The sequence below is a fragment of the Pecten maximus genome, chromosome 10, assembly GCF_902652985.1.
Source record: "Pecten maximus chromosome 10, xPecMax1.1, whole genome shotgun sequence".
In the NCBI taxonomy this organism is placed as follows: Eukaryota; Metazoa; Mollusca; class Bivalvia; order Pectinida; family Pectinidae; genus Pecten; species Pecten maximus.
Genome location: NC_047024.1, coordinates 34,440,226 through 34,460,852, shown reverse-complemented (window position 1 = coordinate 34,460,852; position 20,627 = coordinate 34,440,226). Strand labels below are relative to the sequence as shown.

Sequence of the window (20,627 nt, the reverse complement as noted above, 5' to 3'; positions counted from 1 at the left end):
ACTGGTAAGCCAATGCAGCAACAATATTTTCAGTGTAAAGGTATGTTGTAATAATTAAGGCGTTAATGTCATGTTAAAATATTATTCAGATATGAAAGAAGGGTCACCTGAGCTATTAAACAACTTCAGTTCCAGAAATTCCAGATCTCTTTCTTCCTTCTAATTAATACACTGTGTAGATCCAACAAGGTGGAGTAGAAAGAGGGGACAACTAGGCACCAAACAGGCTATGGTGGGGAGGGGGGACAAATAAGGATCAAACAGGCTATGGTGGGGAGGGGGGACAAATAAGGATCAAACAGGGTATGATGGGTAGGACCATATCAGGACCAGACAGGGAATGGAAAGGGAAGGGGGGGGGGGGGGGGGGGCATATCAGGATCAAACAGGGTGGGGTGGAGAATAGGGACAAAATCTGGGTCAAAAAGAGTGGGGGATTGGGGTGGAGAATCAAGACCAAATCTTGGTCAAACAGAGTAGGGTGGATCCCCCGGAGAATAGGGACCAAATCTGGGTCAAACAGACTGTAGGGTGGAGAATAGGGACCAAATCTGGGTCAAACAGAGTGGGGTGGAGAATAGGGAACAAAACTGAGTCAGAGATTGGGGTGGCGAGTGGAAACTAAATCAGGTTCAGAGTGGGATGGTGAGTGGAGACCAAATCAGGGTCAAATAACCAAATTTTAAACAAAAATATAATGGACAGAAAATTTTTCATTAAAAACCTACTGAAAATGCAGTACCATTTAAGCGAAATTGTGTATATCCTGGCACTTGGAAAGAAAACTTTGGGTTTTGCACTGCGAAAAAATCTGTTTGTATAAATGATAAACATGTACGTACCTGGTTGTAAGTTATTGAAATATGTTTCACATTTCTGATTGTATATGAATTTTTAAACAATTCTAATTTCATTACATAAATCTATACCACAATGAACTATTAGTTTAATTATCTCTTAACAATTCTGTCTGTGGTTCCTTTCTAATAAATTCCAGCAGTTCTCGGAGGTTACTTGAGTAGCTTGCCAACTTGTCGTCAAGGTAACTGTCCTCCAAGGTGACCTTGTTACCTGGGATCTCAAGATGAACCACCCCACCATCCCCAAGGTCCTGCTTCAAATACACAGTCCCATTAATCGTGCATTTCCTGTTGACCATAGTGTCTTCCACTTTTTCACATCCATCGCGAGGAGAGGTAAGATTTTGTAAAGATGGTGCAAGAATCGTGTCCATGTTGAATTTGTTGGTTTTGCTCTTTCTAATAGGGTTATCATGCCTGTTTCGTAGACCCGAACTTCCAATCTCAATTTGTAGACTGTTGCTTCCATCAGAACGAATTAAAGCATTCATCTGACAATCATCAATACTGATGATATCAGGTTCGAAATCTGATGATGCCATACTCATCCTGCCAGAATCATCACTCATTGCTGACCCTGGCCTCCTCTGAGAGGTGCAGCAATCAATACCTAATGGTGAAGGGTTAGGTACTCTAGAGCTTAGGACATTTCCATATATCTCCTGCATCACTTGGGCATCCGAACCCAAATTCTGGGACACAGGAGGACAACACCCGTTTTTTGGACACCCATTAGATTGTTCACAGCTGGAATAGGTTGGAGTGAAGCCCCAGGGCTGGGTGTGACCACCCTGAGGCTTCAGGCCCAAATTTGGGGGCGGTGGAGGTGGTGGTGGCGGCATCCCCATCGAACCAAATCTGGGATAGTGAGGTGAAGTGAAATTCTGACCATATCGTCCCGAGGGATACGCATAACCTGGAGGTAGAGGAGGAAAGTGTCGGAACATGTCAGTGTTGTGTGATGGAAAGAACGCTCGTGTCTGTCGGTCCAGAGAACCCAGTACAGAGGTACCATCCACTGAACTGTTAAACCCAGCAGCTGACATGGGCGGTGCTATACCATGAGGATATACACAAGATGAAGGTCCACCCGGAGTCCTCTGTGAATCTGGTCGGCCATATGGAGGGAAGTGTACATCTGTTAGTTCTGATGGATCCTTTAAACCAAATGGATGTGGTGTAGAGTGGACTTGATTATGAGACATGCCTAACATGTGTTGACTCCTAAATTCACTAAAAGTCCTTTCATTGAAGTCATTTATTGTTGGTGGAGGAGGCATGACTATCTGGTGATTATGAGACAGGGAGGGTTGGTCCACTAAGCCAGGCACCCCCGCCACCATGGGATGTTGACCTATCACTGACGTAGAAATGGCCGGAGAAGTGGTGGGAATCCTATGGGGGGCATGTCCTGGTGCTGGAGGGGCAGAACACGGGCCTTGAGGTCGAATGATGGGCTCAAATGAGGGGAACCCTTGTCCAAGAGGATAAGGAAAATGATCAGATAATTTTGGAGGCATAATTGGCTTGGCAACATCACTTCTGTTGGGTGGAGAGGGACCATCAAGGAACCTGTTAGGTCCTGCAGCAGAAGGAGTAGCTAAGTCACTGTGTACCTCTTGTGAATTTGGGGAGAGAACACTTGCAGCTGATGGTGCCAGAGGTGTCTCCTTAGGTCGAGAGTATGGCTTCGGCTTTGACCGTAGGTACACACACTTACGGTACATGCAAGTCTGTTTTAGTACGTCCCTTCTTATACAGAAGTGACATTTGTTGCAATTCTCTTTCACCTGACATGGACCACATTGTCCACATCGACGTCGGCGCTTCAATCGTACGCCACGGTCGAAAGACCCATCAGGAGAAGTGTAGTAGTCAGGGCTAGTTGGGCTGGATAGATCCTCCTCCTCTTTTATTATATATTCCCCATCGCCAGTTTGGATGTGGAGTGGAAACTGACCATTTCCATCCTCCATTATTCATCAATCTGATAAAATACAAAACATTTACATAAACGAAATGTTTAAAGCGTTTCAAAGTGATTTTATACACAATAAATCAATATACTTGAAATGTATACAGACTTTTGTGATACATATATATAAAAATGCTGATCAATTTGGGTTTTAATTTGATAAATGATAAAGATCTGACAATTTATATATAACAGACACAGTATTTGGACAAGTTCCAACAAACATAAACAAAATTCACAAAAACCAGGTTATACTATCAAATGGTGAAAATCAAAGATGATCTGCAAAGATAACTTGAATACATCTATCTCCATAAGAAGGATTTTTGTACAGGATTTTATACAGATGACCAAATATTGTGGAAGCTGACAATATAATTGTCTGAGTGCTTCGAAAAATTATGAAGCCAAGATTTATCAAGATTTCTTCCAAAGACAAAATACATGTACTACCTTTATCAAATGTGATCAAGTTTGGAACACCGACATAAAATTTTGAACAATAACAACAAAGTTTCTCACATTAGACCACACCATTATGCTTTGCAGTCATGACAACTTGTAAAACAAGTCAATGACTTAAGATGTAGCAGAGTGTACGGTGTAAAATGTACAATCATATGAATAAGGATTCTTCGATGAATTCATTGCCAAGAATACAAGCTATAAAGAATTGTTCATAAGAATATTAATTTAATTTGATATCTATGAAAATTTTTGTATTGAATGAATCTTGTAAGTAAAATATAGTTTACAAAAGAGAGTATTTTAGTATTTTGCTTAAATTGAAATTGTTTACACAATTCACTATGACTACTTTGGTGGTCATAATTAAGCAAGGGAGATAACTAGTACAGTTGCATTGGCAGTATATATATATATGGCATACACATTTGAGGAATGTGCCAATACCAAATAAATTGAGGGTTTCTGGATCTTAGTAAACTACAGAGTATCCAGTAAACCCTTGAGAGTATATTTTTGATTCCCAAAATTAGCTCTGACTTTTAAGTTTAAATGGATATATGTTTATTTGACAAGTTTTGACTTCAGATTTCTGAGAATTAGCTATAATAGCTATAATAGTAATTTGACTAAATTTAGCTAAGACTCAGCTTGATACCCTGAATTACAATTACATGTAGTTTCAATGTATAATGTTTATAATGCTTACAGTATAAAATTGAGGGGTTTGACACAGATTACGGTTGTTGGTTTTTTTGACACTGATTAGTTTTTTTCTGAATGTATAACTGTGCCATAAAAGACCCCATTCTTATTAAGGTTTTAGTCTTATTTTTGCCCAAGAAGTTATATTGTGGCACTTTTGAACAAATCAATATTTAACTTTTACCTACACATAAATTAAAGCTGTCAGTTAACACTTGTTATTTCACACCATAACAATATCATCTGGGGTCATTTATCACACCTTGCAATAAATTTTACACAATGAACTATTTATACCATGGATCTAACAAAAGTCATGGATGTCATTATTTAACAGGCTTCTCTGTAGAGCATAAGATAGGGGTAGTCTTGGCTTCATACAAAGCACCCAAATCATTTCATCACACATGCATTAAACCTGTTTACTATGGACTTAAACAAATAGTAAGGTCATCACCAGGTAGATAAAATGTCAAGGTCACAGGATTGTTTTTTTACCTTCTTATTACAGATCTGTTTGGTCTTGATATTACAGTAGCCATGTTCAATACAGTGGACTCTGTCTAAACTGGACACCTTTGGGATCACGTACATAATAAAGCGGGTCTGTAGAGTTATGGATTGTAGAGATTCTGCTTTTATATCGTTGTTTAATGCAAAAAAAGAAAATATGAATAAAAGATATATTATTGCGAAGATTTCGTTGTAAATTATTCATGCATATACACACTTTATATTGAATAACATAATTTAATTCAACACTGGCAATATGATGTGTGTGTTACACGGTTGGAAACAATCACTGAGTCTGATTGTTGTTTGTTTTCAGACGGCCTTCGAATGAGTCCGAACAAAAGGTAACTGATCTGACACTTTTTACAAGTGCAGATTCCCAATCTGAGGAATTAGCCTCAACTTCTAATCGGTCATTAATGCGGCTGTCGCGAGATCTATGTTTGTTAAATGGAGCAATACAAAAGGTATGTCGTCATCATCATCTCCGACTTCCTCATCTGGGTACATTAGTGTAGTGAGGTCTGCAAAGGGGAAGCCAGCCTGCATGAAACATTTATTAATTACGATATATTTACGAAACAATTCTTTATTGTACGTAACAACTGTTCAGGTGTTTATCCAGCTGTGGCCACCTGTGGACAGTGATGATAAATGGTCAATGGATAATCTACCTGTGCGGCAATTACAACTATATAAACACTCGTTGGGATCCCCTGAAGCCACCGCTACCAGGGAAACATGAATGGGACAGACACTGGTTTATACAGAGTGGATTTACTAGTATACAGACGGAATGGGGCCGGAATATATGGCCGGATTACAGAATAGACGGATTATTCAGAGTGTATTTACTATAAATAAAGAAGGGAATTTTTGGGACAAAATCATTTGGCTGGTTTTGGCAAATATCCGGATTGGACAGAGTCCTGTTTGGACAGAGTGCACTGTACTGCAAAGGCAGTTCATTATCAAACTGATGAATGTTTTTAAGCAAGAGCTTCAGGTCCTACATGGCAAGAGGACGATATCTGATGGGTTAGTTGTTTACCCATCATGCCCCTCAGCATGATTTCTATGTTATTCAAAACATTATTCGTTCACTTAGCAGCATCACAGTTTAAGAGGTAATTTTATTAACATATTTGTTGAGCGCACAAAGATTTTTTTCAGGCGCTGCTAACCGTCAATGTAAAGTTTGGAAGTCATGAATATGGGGACACTGCATGAGCAATAAATGATTTTCATCATGAAAATGTTACTGAAACATCATATCAAAACAGCAACAAATGGTTTGATAGAGCGTAGAACAAATATTTTTTATGGTGTTCACTGTTCAGTATTTCTTTCTAACTTGATATAATTAATAAGAATATTGCAAATAACTTTCCATTTATGCTGCATCAGTGCTACAGTATTATTGGAGATTATCATACTTTTGTGAGAAGATTTAGAATTTAGATCTCCAGTTTGGGTGGGAGCATTTAAGGAGGAAAAATAGTGTTACTTGTTGGTCTCCAGCTGCTGGGAAGAGGCCTTGATGTACATGATACTCAATGGTTATCTCCCTTTAATTGCTGGCTAAATTTTGGATGTACAAAAGAAAGTTATCTCCCCTGACTGTTATACCTTGTGTAAGCAGAAAAATGTAACAATCGTTTATTAAAATTGAATACATTTCATACGCTTTTAGATAAACAGTTATTTGGAAATTGTGGATATAAAATGAAAACACTTAAAAATGTACATATACATCTCACTTTTCATATCACCTTTTAATATGTATATAATACAAGTAACCATTATAAATGAAAGGATGCTATACCTATATATGTGTCCGTCTCTCAATAAGTATTAATTAATATATTTGGGTTATGGATAAATAACAATATATACTGTAATTACATTATTAAAGCAAAAAAAATCAATTTCTCTGTTTTAATTTATAACCCTTATTTTTAAATGGGTATTTTACTATTTATGAAATTGTACTTATCAGTTATAGTAATCTTAGTTGATTATGAACACCCTATAAAATATCCCGCTGTCTGCCGGTACTGGACACTCCGTCTCGTGACTGTCAGCCCAGTGGGTGGCTATTTTACAAAGCGCGCGTGGCCATCCTTTCAGATTGTGAGATCCACAGTCATGTTAGGAACTCCTTATCTACCATTCTTTGCGAAAATACTAGAACACTGAATATTATTACGGTGTCATTCTTTTTTTGGAAATATCACTTATCAATAGAGATATATAATAATGTAGTTTATCTTGTTGATATGGTCGTTTGAGCGTAACCAACTGTAGCATGCATAAGCAGCATGAACTGGTAACAGCAACATCATCCACAAACTCACCCTAAATACTTGAGAATGGAAGATGCTTTCAAATAACATTCCGTGTATATCATTTAAAAGAACGTTAATAAAAAATATGCGCCGAAAATTACCATGCTAATATATACTTACAACACTAAAACTAGACGATATTTTTGACAACTTCTCTCATCCTCCTGTCATCAATATTCGCCATGCTTGTTTACTTGATTAGTATAGTCAAATGTAGCCGATAATATTTGTAAAATATGTGAGAGCAATGCAAATTATTGTAATCTAAATGATTCATACGATAACAAATAATATTAATACTGCACGAAACTCTACATTTCTTATGATATATTACTGATAAATACTGTCAATGTATTGTTAATTATTGTTCGACTATTTTTGTCTAACATAAATTCATTCGGATACCACTGCAGACTTATGAAAGCTAGTGAGAGGTTACGAGTAACTGGCAGCCATGGACGCGGAAGTGACAGCTCACATTGAGTTCCTGAGAAACAATGTTTCAACGCTACGTAGTTTAGGAAAAGAATGGGGCATGGATGATGAGGAAGTCAACTCATGTATCGACGAAGTCATCGCAAATCGCACTGACAAAGACATATTTAAACCCACTATCAAATCAACTGGGAGAGACATATGGTCCCTTATTCGATTCAGTATAAAGTTTTGGTTGGTAATTTTCGTCCTAATATGCATTTTTTGTACAACATTGTTCTTCGTTGTCAGTTACAACAGTGACGCCGAGAGCTTCATTTCAAGAACCTTGCAACCTTTTGGATATGACATATTCCGATACGTCAGACTGTCAACCCTACCTCTGCACGACATGTTCAATATTACTGGTAAGTGAATTCGTATCCATGGACGAAACAACCTACATCTAATATAACCTGTCGTTTCGGTAACTGGGTATTAATAAAGGGTATTTCAGTACATCCTCCGTCGTATTTAATTGTAGTATATTCATTATTTTTATCTTGCATATACAAGTAGAGGAACACAAGTACTTGTGGACAAGAGTGTGATTTTTAATTAAATACAGTGGACCCGCGATAATCCGGACGCCGATAGTCCGTAAAACTCACAGTCCGGACGGAAATGCATGGGAACGGATTTCCGTAACGTTATTTGTACTCACCAGTCCGGAAATTCGGATTCCGATTCCGGAAGCCCATTTTGGGAACGGAACGTACTTTTCATTAGTAAATTTCCCTCAATAATCCGGACCATTTTTTCACCACGAGGAGAAAAAAATGTCGGGGCAAGTCACCCGTGTCGACAGCTGTACAGACTATCGCTTGACACTGTGCGTCGTCATAGAGACCGCTGCCAGGTCATAGCCCCGGGTGTTTACCTGTGTTACAATGTGTAGCTTTTGTTTTTATAACGGTACCTTGCTTTTTCTCTACGACCTAAATGTTACAGAATTTATGCACAAACATACAGTACGTGATACGATAATTAATCAATCTCAAATACATGTAATAAATTTATTATCGGTAATTAACATCATTAACACTTTTATTGGGTAAACACGGATATCGGCTTTGTAACAACGTTACGTGAAACGACGACTCATTGAAAGATGCATGTTATTAATTACATACACGTTTACGTATTAAGCAGTGATCACAAGAACTGGGTTGATTACACACAAATTAGTCAATAGTCGTCTGATACTTAAATAAGCGTCACATTGTTAAGTGAATACGGATTTAATAATTATCGGACATCTTGGGTAGTTCGTGTCGCGTACTTTTAAATAGATAGCTTGGGGTTTCTGGTACGTAAAAATCATAAAAAAAACATGGACTGACGGTAAGTTGTAAAATCCGGGTATTTTATTTAAGGTATTTAACGTTTGTAATTTCTACTTGACTGTGAACCTCCGGGACGTGACACATGTGTGTTGTTTGTAGGTTACATATGCCCGCTATAAATAAAACGATTTTCACTTTACATGTTCTTTTAAAAACATAGTTTATTTTTTACTTTCTACAAAACAAAACAAGAATCATATCAGAAACATGAGTATATTTATTGTTAAAAAGTCTGACAAGTCTGACGTGTTTATGAAACGTCCCGGAGTGTATATAATCAAGGGAGATAACTCTTACATGACAATTTTTTTGACCTGGTACACGAAATTCGGCAGTCCGGAAAACTCGTAATCCGGACGGTTTGGACTGGGAACGAAGGTGTTCGGATTATCGAGGGTCCACTGTATAGGTACAGTTGGAGTAACTTTAAGCAATTATGTTATTGTTTTATAGCAATCAGATGCATGATTTTAAAAGTTAATGAAAATACTTGTATGATTTTTTAAGGCTACTTCTTAGTTGTTATTTTTTTATGAACTTTTGAAATAAAAGTTCTAATTGTTAAAAAGAAAACCTGATTTATTCTCCTATTACACACCATATTTCATATTAATAATGTCCTCAAGTATATGTTGGAAGTACAATGTAGTTGTAAAAAATTCACTTCCCGCCCTGGGACTTTTTCATGTATAATTGATGATAAATACATTAGCGGTTGATCTGTTTCCTCAGTTGTTTTCACCAGATTTTATGTCCTCTTCAGTCACTGTACGAATTGCTGGTTGTTGACTTTCATTAAAAGATTTAGATGAGTAGCTAGCCAGCTACATTGTAGGACAGGTGTAATAGTACATGCCTGCCATGTATGTGAACATGTACTCTTAAGTGTAATGATAGCTACGATTTCTAAATCATTTAACATTTTTGAAATGTCGGATACTCTCTTCTATACCAGTACCATGTGTAATTAATTCATTGTGATCATACAGTATATGTTTAACTTGCACAGTATCATATTTTCTGTATTTCATTCTGTGTTGTTGTTGTTTTTTTACTAATAAGACTAATGCTTATTTATGCAGAGTTCTATGATGCAGAGTGTTTAGTTGAGAACCCTTACTTCACCGAGCCAGAGATAGCATGTGTTTACTGTGAGGGGACCAACTCTCTGATGACTTTCCAGACCCTCAATGTCAGCCTTGTGGCCTTGCTCCTGGACAATAGACAGCCACTATTGCATCAGGTACATTTACCTGTAGATATTCACCAGAAATTTGAGAATATAGCTTTACTGAAAAATAATGCTCTAGGGATACTGTAAATCATATTACAGTGGACTCTGTCTAAACCGGACACTTTTGGGACCATATATATACAGCTAGGCCAGTTTGTAAAGAGTTTCGGATTGTAGGGAGAGTACCTTTATATTGTATGTAACGTAACAACTGTTCAGGTGTTTGCCAGCCATGGCCACTTGTGGACGGTGACGGTTAATGGTCAATCGATAATTTACCTGTGATGTAATTACAACTGTAGACACCGTTACAGGCTAAACATGAAGGGGACCGACATCGGTTTATACAGAGTAGATTTACTACTCAACCAAAGGAATGGAACCAGAGTATAACGCCGGATTACAGAATAGACAGAGTCCGGATTATGCAGAGTTTATTTACTATAAAAAAAGAAGGGACTAGGTTTTGGGACAAATTATTTTGCCGGTTTTGGCAAATATCTGGATTGGACAGAATCCGGTTTGGACAGAGTGCACTGTAGAATATGGTTAGTAATGTGTGATTTAAAGTCTTTTAAAATAAGAAATTAGATATAAGTTTTGGTTTTCAGGGTGGATACTCTGCTGAGGTTACATACAGTGACCTACTTGATACTTACCTACATGACAGGGACGTGTTTGATGGAGAACCTCACCAAGTGGAGTCAACCCAGGACAGTGTTCAGTCTCTCCCAGACCTTTTCAGTAGTGGCATGGAGAACAAAATAAACACCACTGAATCGTTTGTTATCAAATGGTACCATATTTGCTTTATACAATTAATAAAGGCATTAAAGATATTTTTTTAATACCAAATTAATCTACAAATCATTCATTGAAATCAATCCATAAATAAAATGTACTTTTCTGTCACAGCAGATAAATAGCCATGCTCAATTTCACCTGTAAAAACATAAGTTGTTGACCTTTCCTATTTGTAGAAATACTCTCAGTTTTGATAATCACTGTGAAGTCTAAGTGGAATGGGAGAAGTGATATAAAGTATAGTTATCAGGCCTTATTTTTTAACTTATAGTTAAAAACATATTATATTTCTAGGAGGATAAGAATTTTTCTCCATTTTATAGTTAACCAAATAATTTCATGATCCAGTATTATATTCTTTCACATTTTTCAGGCATTCAAAGGGAGTAAGAAGCAGCAATTTGCTGAGAAAGTTGTTCCCTCGTCCCAGAGTTGTACCTGTCAATACAGAGATTGCAGTGGAAAAAACACTGTATCTGGATGGTCCAGCCTCACAACACTATCAAGTGGTAGGTATATCCTGACCCTCTTAAATTCTCTTAATTCTTTACATTTTTTGTCAAGATTTGTCAAAAAAGATGTTATTGGCTCTATAGTGTGTGTTTTCATTTTGTCTCTTTCCAAATTGATTTCCATGTCTGTATCTGGCAGCAAGGTCATGCAGTGTTTGTCAAAAGTTTGAATATTAGGGCACTTTAGACTAAAAGTCTGAGATTCCAGCAAGTTTCTTGAAGTTGAACGGAGATAAATTTCAGTCAGTATGTGGAATTGATAGTATTATTCAGATGAGATATACATGTATATAACATAGGATAATATGGGTCAAAGAAGTAATATACTGTAAACAGTATAATCCAGATAACACTGGATCCTCACATAAATGTATGGAGGATACAAATTACTTGTAATGATTATATGGGGCAAAGAAGTAATTCAAACAGTGTGGATCACTGTCCTACCTGGAATGAAATGAAACGTCATTCCAGAGAAAGATACTGGATTAACAATCTCCAAACCTGCTACCCTCGGGGTATGAACGAACGTTGAAGGACCTCTTCTGGGTGTATTCTCCATGTGACCATTATATTTGACAATTCATGTAGTTAATTATTCAATTTGTTAAAATTTTCATAATTGCTGTACTTTTTTGAGCATCAATTCATTGTTGCTCTTTGAGACTCACATTTAGTCGCCTCCCCCCATCAACAGCATCTTGGTCCGATTTGGCCCGAACCGTCTGTTTCCCGTAGCGTCCTGTAGGGACACTTCGGCATTCGTATTTCTTATATTCTCAGTCTTGATAAATATTTGTGGTAGTTTTTTTCACACCACTCTCTATAATTCTAATTATGTAAAAGATATTTTTCAAAAGTTTTTCAGACTTTGTACACGATATTTAATCAATCACTGTAGAGACGATAATGCAACATTTTTATTCTGAAATCTGATATCAATGCAATGTCGTCCACTAGCAGCATTTTGGGACGAATCGTCTTTGAACTCTTCGATATTCTTTCACATGCGGGGGAATTCAAAATATCTCTGCCGTTGGTCGCATAGCGTTCTAGTGTTGAACATGATACAGTCCCGCTAGTATCCGTATTCGGCCCACGTTTGCCGAAGGGTTCATTGTTGTTTCTCCAGTTACTAAAACATTATTCTTATTGTATTTTATTGTATTTCCAGTACTTCTTATATATATTATGTGATTGTATTTGTATTTTTTGTGTTTTGATAAAGGGGCGGATTGCCTCGAAAATTTAACAAGCCCCATTGTCCACACTGTTTGAATTACTTCTTTGCCCTATATAACATAGGATAACATATATATAACATAGGATATGCAAAAGATGTCTTTATCATGGTAAAGTCAGGATTGCTGCTATATTTATAGTATACATGTACCTAGGTGTAATTAAATGCATATTATTTCCTTGGATATTAGATTCATTAAATTCTTTAATCTAGAGCATAAAAAGCTTCATTTGTGTCAATACACCATTGTAAAATATGATGTCAGTGTTGGAGTATGTTTTTCTATTGGTACCAGGTAAGAGGGAAGTTCACTCTAGCTTTATACATCCAGGCCAGTGGTAACAGGAAGGCTGTACTTCGACCTCGTGACAGTTGTCAAGCTTTCTGTCAGCTCTTCACCATCAGCCTTAATGAAAGGGACATCTGTATGTAATCATAAACAATTTAGACATATCATTTATGTAAAACAAATATCACAATACACTTTATTATAAATTTTCATTATGTTTGATTGAATCACTCAGCTTTTCACCAGAAAGTCATCACCAGTTACCTTGAACATAAAACCCTGGGGACCTGGTCCATACATCATACGTCAATAATTCCTGGTCCTCACATTGTACACCAATAACTCCTTGTCCACACATTGTACATCAATAACTCCTGGTCCACACATTCTACATCAATAACTCCTGGTCCTCACATTGTACATCGATATCTCCTGGTCCTCACATTGTACATCAATATCTCCTGGTCCATACATTGTACATCAATAACTCCTGGTCCACACATTGTATATCAATAACTCCTGGTCCACACATTGTATATCAATAACTCCTGGTCCTCACATTGTACATCAATAACTCCTGGTCCTCACATTGTACACCATTAACTCCTGGTCAATACATTGTACATCAATAACTCCTGGTCAATACATTGTACATCAATATCTCCTGTTCCACACATTGTACATCAATATCTCCTGGTCCATACATTGTACATCAATAACTCCTGGTCCATACATTGTACATCAATAACTCCTGGTCCATACATTGTACATCAATAACTCCTGGTCAACACATTGTACATCAATAACTCCTGGTCCATACATTGTACATCAATAACTCCTGGTCCACACATTGTACATCAATAACTCCTGGTCCACACATTATACATCAATAACTCCTGGTCAATACATTGTACATCAATATCTCCTGGTCCATACATTGTACATCAATAACTCCTGGTCCATACATTGTACATCAATAACTCCTGGTCCATACATTGTACATCAATAACTCCTGGTCCACACATTGTACATCAATAACTCCTGGTCCACACATTTTACATCAATAACTCCTTGTCCACACATTTTACATCAATAACTCCTGGTCCATCCATTATACATCAATAACTCCTGGTCCACACATTGTACATCAATAACTCCTGGTCAATACATTGTATATCAATAACTCCTGGTCCACACATTGTACATCAATAACTCCTGGTCCATACATTGTATATCAATAACTCCTGGTCCATACATTGTACATCAATAACTCCTGGTCCATACATTGTACATCAATAACTCCTGGTCCACACATTTTATATCAATAACTCCTGGTCCACACATTGTATATCAATAACTCCTGGTCCTCACATTGTACATCAATATCTCCTGGTCCTCACATTGTACACCAATAACTCCTGGTCCACACATTGTCCATCAATATCTCCTGGTCCACACATTGTACATCAATAACTCCTGGTCCATACATCGTACATCAATATCTCCTGTTCCACACATTGTATATCAATAACTCCTGGTCCATACATTGTATATCAATAACTCCTGGTCCACACATTGTACATCAATATCTCCTGTTCCACACATTGTACATCAATAACTCCTGGTCCACACATTGTACACCATTAACTCCTGGTCCATACATTGTACACCATTAACTCCTGGTCCGCACATTGTACATCAATAACTCCTGGTCCACACATCGTACATCAATAACTCCTGGTCCATACATTGTACATCAATATCTCCTGGTCCATACATTGTACATCAATAACTCCTGGTCCGCACATTGTACATCAATAACTCCTGGTCCATACATTGTACATCAATAACTCCTGGTCCACACATTGTACATCAATATCTCCTGGACCACACATTGTACATCAATATCTCCTGGTCAATACATTGTACATCGATATCTCCTGTTCCACACATTGTATATCGATATCTCCTGGCCCTCACATCATACATTGTTAACTCCTGGACCATTTTGAGATTTGAAAACTTTTCCTTACCATGGTATTACTGACTCTATAATCATTATTGATTTACCACTTGACTCATTATATGGTAAAAAAATTGTAAAACTTTCCAAAATATCTTCATTGATTTACAAATTGACAGTATTACCTAACTCTCATAACTTTACGAAATAGTTAGCCTACAGGTACATTTAAACAATAGAACAGCATTTTATTGGTTCCAGAGACAATGAAACTTGTTATAATGGTACTGCTTGAATTGATTGAGATCTAAGGATGGTTTCTGTCCTCCTGATGGGCAGATATTTTACTGGAATTGTCCTCACGTGAAAAACAACAATTCCATGGCTCAGAATTTTATTCCAATGCATTTATGTATCACGTTTGCCCTGTATGTTTGTACTGACTTACTTACCATGTTTGTTTGTGCTGACTTACCTTGCCCTGTTTGTTTGTGCTGACTTAACTTGCACTGTGTGTTTGTGCCGACTTACCTTGCCTTGTTTGTTTGTGCTGATTTACCTAGCCCCGTGTGTTTGTGCTGACTTACCTTGCCCTGTTTGTTTGTGCTGACTTAACTTGCACTGTGTGTTTGTGCTGACTTGCCTTGCCCTGTTTGTTTGTGCTGACTTACATAGCTCTGTTTGTTTGTGCTGACTAATTACATAGCTCTGTTTGTTTGTGCTGACTTGCCTTGCCCAGTTTGTTTGTGCTGACTTACCTTGTCCCGTGTGTTTGTGCTGACTTACCTAGCCCTGTTTGTTTGTGCTGACTTACCTAGCCCTGTTTGTTTGTGCTGACTTACCTAGCACTTTGTGTTTGTGCTGACTTACATAGCCCTGTTTGTTTGTACTGACTTACCTTGCCCTGTGTGTTTGTGCTGACTTGCCTTGCCCTGTTTGTTTGTGCTGACTTACCTTGCCCTGTTTGTTTGTGCTGACTTAACTTGCACTGTGTGTTTGTGCTGACTTGCCTTGCCCAGTTTGTTTGTGCTGACTTACCTTGCCCTGTTTGTTTGTACTGACTTACCTAGCCCTGTTTGTTTGTGGTGACTTACCTTGTCCTGTGTGTTTGTGCTGACTTACCTTGCACTGTTTGTTTGTGCTGACTTACCTTCCCTGTTTGTTTGTACTGACTTACATAGCCCTGTTTGTTTGTGCTGACATACCTAGCCCTGTTTGTTTGTGCTGACATACCTAGCACTTTGTGTTTGTGCTGACTTACCTTGCCCTGTTTATTTGTGCTGACTTACCTAGCCCTGTTTGTTTGTGCTGACATACCTAGCACTTTGTGTTTGTGCTGACTTACCTTGCCCTGTTTATTTGTGCTGACTTACCTTGCCCTGTTTGTTTGTACTGACTTACCTAGCCCTGTTTGTTTGTACTGACTTACCTTGCCCTGTTTATTTGTGCTGACTTACCTTGCCCTGTTTATTTGTGCTGACTTACCTTGCCCTGTTTGTTTGTACTGACTTACCTAGCCCTGTTTGTTTGTACTGACTTACCTTGTCCTGTTTGGTTGTGCTGACTTACCTAGCCCTGTTTGTTTGTGCTGACTTACCTTGCCCTGTTTGTTTGTACTGATTTACCTAGCCCTGTTTGTTTGTACTGACTTACCTTGCCCTGTTTATTTGTGCTGACTTACCTTGCCCTGTTTGTTTGTACTGACTTACCTAGCCCTGTTTGTTTGTACTGACTTACCTTGCCCTGTTTATTTGTACTGACTTACCTTGCCCTGTTTGTTTGTGCTGACATACCTAGCACTGTGTGTTTGTACTGACTTACCTTGCCCTGTTTGTTTGTGGTGACTTACCTAGCCCCGTGTGTTTGTGCTGACTTACCTTGCCCTGTTTGTTTGTGCTGACTTACCTTGCCCTGTTTGTTTGTGCTGACTTACCTTGCCCTGTTTGTTTGTGCTGACTTACATAGCACTGTGTGTTTGTGCTGACTTGCCTAGCCCTGTTTGTTTGTGCTGACTTATAATTTACCTTGCCCTGTTTGTTTGTGCTGACTTACCTAGCCCTGTTTGTTTGTGCTGACTTACCTTGCCCTGTTTGTTTGTGCTGACTTACCTTGCCCTGTTTGTTTGTGCTGACTTACATAGCACTGTGTGTTTGTGCTGACTTGCCTAGCCCTGTTTGTTTGTGCTGACTTATAATTTACCTTGCCCTGTTTGTTTGTGCTGACTTACCTAGCCCTGTTTGTTTGTACTGACTTACCTAGCCCTGTTTGTTTGTACTGACTTACCTTGCCCTGTTTGTTTGTACTGACTTACATAGCCCTGTTTGTTTGTGCTGACTTATAATTTACCTAGCCTTGTTTTTTTTGTGCTGACTTATAATTTACCTTGCCCTGTTTATTTGTGCTGACTTACCTTGCCCTGTTTGTTTGTGCTGACTTACAAAGCACTGTGTGTTTGTGCTGACTTACCTTGCCCTGTTTGTTTGTGCTGACTTACCTTGCCCTGTTTGTTTGTACTGACTTACAAAGCACTGTGTGTTTGTGCTGACTTATAATTTACTTAGCCTTGTTTTTTTTGTGCTGACTTATAATTTACCTTGCCCTGTTTGTTTGTGCTGACTTATAATTTACCTAGCCCCTTGTGTTTGTACTGACTTGCCTAGCCTTGTTTGTTTGTGCTGACTTACATAGCACTGTGTGTTTGTGCTGACTTAACTTGCCGTTTGTTTGTGCTGACTTACCTTGCCCTGTTTGTTTGTGCTGACTTGCCTTGCCTTGTTTGTTTGTGCTGACTTATAATTTACCTTGCCCTGTTTGTTTGTGCTGACTTATAATTTACCTTGCCCTGTTTGTTTGTGCTGACTTATAATTTACCTAGCCCCTTGTGTTTGTACTGACTTACCTTGCCCTGTTTGTTTGTACTGACTTACATAACTCTGTTTGTTTGTGCTGATTTACCTAGCCCTGTGTGTTTGTGCTGACTTGCCTTGCCTTGTTTGTTTGTGCTGACTTACATAGCACTGTGTGTTTGTGCTGACTTGCCTAGCCCTGTTTGTTTGCGCTGACTTACCTTGCCCTGTTTGTTGGTGCTGAGTTACTTACCATGTTTGTTTCTGTTGCAGTACTGTTTGACCAGGCTCTGTGGCATCTATTCTTGCTTCCAAACACAAACGGGACCGCTGTTGGCTTCTCCAGTACATTTACGGAATAATGTTGGGCAACTTTATTCTTTGTAATATGACAGACTTCACATGTTTAAATATCACAACAATGAAAGATGGTGACTTATTCATGTATTTTAACATAAAATTAAACTACTAGTTTCAAATGCACCTACTGTGTAATTTTATTTATCCCAACCAACATTACCACCACCCAGAGTTTTAATTCACCTGGCCCAAAACCCCAAATTGAGCTTATACTATGTTAACAGGGACTTGGCACGAATTCCCAACTCACGTTCAATATACAGGTGTATTGTCTTATACAATGTGTTTACATCTTTCCCTTCTTCAGCTTAGTAAACTCTTGACTGCGAATAAATCCGCGTATACGCAATGAAAAAAGGCTCAGTGGTTAATAAGCGCGGGAATCGGTAACATTATCATGACGTTGTCTCTTTGAGACGTTACGAAACGTCAAATAGACGGCGCCATTTTGAAAGGACTGATCAACACAGCTTGCAGAGCGTTTTCTCCGGTACCCGATGATCTCTGAACAAAAATGCTATCGTCAAGTGAGTATTTTGGGGAAAAAAATTAAAAACAAGAAAATGCAGCAAAGCTGCTGGATAGATTCATTAAAAAATATCTTCAAAGACATGAAAATCATGTAGTTGTTTTATGCATCACTAATGACTAATCTCAAGAGATATTTACCATTCAAAATTTTAGTGTCCTACGTATACTCGGGACGTCTTTAAAGCTACATACTCCCGAACAACCTGAAATTCTAGTTGCACACATGCATTAATGGCAATCCAAGATGCTCATTCACGCTCTCCTAACATTAAAATGACTACTGGCCTGGACGCTTGACCGAGGGAGTCCAAGAGACATCAGTGTATAAAATAGCCTAATAATGCTTTCATTTAAACATATTAACAGAATATTCACGTAATACACAGGTAACTGAACAAAATAAACAAACATAGTTAACATTTAAATCCTTTATTCTATAATGTAGTAAAATGCAAACAACATATTAATAAAATCATAGATCGGTAAAGTTGACAATGTTCAAAAGCAAACCAGCAATCAAATAGACGTCCAGAAAAATCAGAATTCGAGTCTAGTCCGTTTTCTTCTCTCATTAAGTTCCAGTGAATCATTTCCTTTCCTAAGAAAATACTTGGGTTTTGCAGATTCCACACAATTTTTTTGTCTTTTTTTTTTGGCAGAATCTGTCTGCGTTTTTGCAGTTCTACGTATATGCTTGCGGCGTTCCGCCATTTTGTATGGACTGTAAAACCAGCCGTTGCATTGTGGGGCTAATTTTCAGAAAAACTTGGTCCAGCAGCCACAGTTATTATTTTTTGGAATTCCCCGTATACTTTCATAAATATACATTTTCTTTAAGTTTCTGATTCACATCAATCTGGTAGGTATGCATCAAGTCCGAAAACTGTAAAAAGCTCAAAATGTAAACATTGATATACCGGTACAGGGGTATGTGGCTTTAAGTGTATGTCCATCCTGTAATTACAGTAACTTTTCTTTTTTGTTGAATCTGCAAAATACAAGTTTTAAATTTTTAACTTTGCAAGCATATAAGTGTGTTATAAATTAAAGATAAAAACTATTAATTTCAAATGATACAAAATTTCTCTTTGGATTCATTTACCTTTTAAAATGACTAATCAATATAGTGAAAGAAGTCAATCATCAAATTATCTCTTTAAAAGTATATATGTTCTGAACTGTGTAATTTAGTGGTAATCCGAGCGCCATAGGCGCGAGCAGAATGTTTTTGGCCAGGGGTCTGGAGGCTAAAATTTCGGAAAATGAAAAGATTATAGCAAATTTTGCAATCTTTGTAAGATTTCTCGTCCGAAAGAGAAGTTATTTGCTCTAGAATATACCCAATTTAGATATATCCATTCTCCAATTAACGGCAATACACCGAAATGCAACAAAAACTACAAGCAAGAACTTCTGGAACAACGAAACTGTCGTCTGTTGACTCCAGTAGTAATATTCTGTGATGCACACATGACAATTTTCAATGTAAAAAGTTTTAGAAATTTTAAGCAATAATTGTATCTAACAAAGAATAACAAAGAGTCTGGATGAACATTTATCTCCGCACTTTCTTGCTAGACTTCCAGTTATTATTTCAATTAATATTCTATATTCAAATTACCGCAACTGAGCCTTCCGAAGTGTATGTAAACATAAATATGATCGGTTCAGTATCACTTCATTCAATAAACTTTATCAATGAACGTTCAAGTCAAAACAAATAGTCTTCTATCTTACCTGAATAGTCCATTATATCCTTATTTAAAGATGTAAGTGGCATAAGAAGACTAAAATTAGCTGATATAAACACTTATAAACAAACTTACCTTTCAAATTGTTCCCGCAAAACAAACTCTCTCCTCTCTATCACCGAGCGCCTGCTTTCACTACTTGGCAACCATGACACCTTGTCGATTTCTGGCCTAATCTCGAACCGAATCCAACTGTCCGACAGATATTTCTACTAAAATACTATAGAACTTCAACTGCACATTTACTTTTATAATAAAATATCTATTGTATGAGAATTCTCTCGATTTTAGCTCTTGAAATCAGTTAATTTATGTTTTTTATTCATAAAACCCGCGAGATCTCGAAAGCGCGATTTCCGGTTTACAGTTACTTCCGTTTTAGAGGGGCAAAAACAGATTAAAAGCCTC

The 20,627-nt window shown here is 37.6% G+C and overlaps 2 protein-coding genes across 2 annotated transcripts; one reads left to right on the top strand and one right to left on the bottom strand.

The window, feature by feature from the left end:
- Positions 1 to 487: 487 nt before the first annotated feature.
- LOC117335575 lies at positions 488 to 7,053 on the bottom strand. The gene is made up of 2 exons (XM_033895657.1): positions 6,987 to 7,053; positions 488 to 2,847 (listed from the first exon to the last, which is right to left on the bottom strand). Exon 2 carries the CDS (start codon positions 2,834 to 2,836, stop codon positions 947 to 949), a length of 1,890 nt encoding a protein of 629 aa, XP_033751548.1. The 5' UTR covers positions 2,837 to 2,847; positions 6,987 to 7,053; the 3' UTR covers positions 488 to 946.
- Positions 7,054 to 7,289: 236 nt separating this feature from the next.
- Positions 7,290 to 18,060, top strand: LOC117336127. Its single transcript, XM_033896509.1, has 6 exons — positions 7,290 to 7,708; positions 9,769 to 9,929; positions 10,532 to 10,716; positions 11,098 to 11,233; positions 12,775 to 12,904; positions 17,851 to 18,060. The coding sequence occupies exons 1-6, from the start codon at positions 7,321 to 7,323 to the stop codon at positions 17,937 to 17,939; spliced, it is 1,089 nt and encodes a 362-aa protein (XP_033752400.1). The 5' UTR covers positions 7,290 to 7,320; the 3' UTR covers positions 17,940 to 18,060.
- The last annotated feature ends 2,567 nt before the right edge of the window (positions 18,061 to 20,627 follow it).

What these genes read in the sequence shown, in the direction of transcription:
- LOC117335575 (XM_033895657.1), bottom strand. Translation starts at nt 2,836, where the DNA reads ATGGAGGATGGAAATGGTCAGTTTCCACTCCACATCCAAACTGGCGAT.
- LOC117336127 (XM_033896509.1), top strand. Translation starts at nt 7,321, where the DNA reads ATGGACGCGGAAGTGACAGCTCACATTGAGTTCCTGAGAAACAATGTT. An exon ending in GACAGCCACTATTGCATCAG is followed by an intron (nt 9,930 to 10,531) that starts GTACATTTACCT and finishes TTTGGTTTTCAG; the next exon opens with GGTGGATACTCTGCTGAGGT. An exon ending in CCTTAATGAAAGGGACATCT is followed by an intron (nt 12,905 to 17,850) that starts GTATGTAATCAT and finishes TTTCTGTTGCAG; the next exon opens with TACTGTTTGACCAGGCTCTG.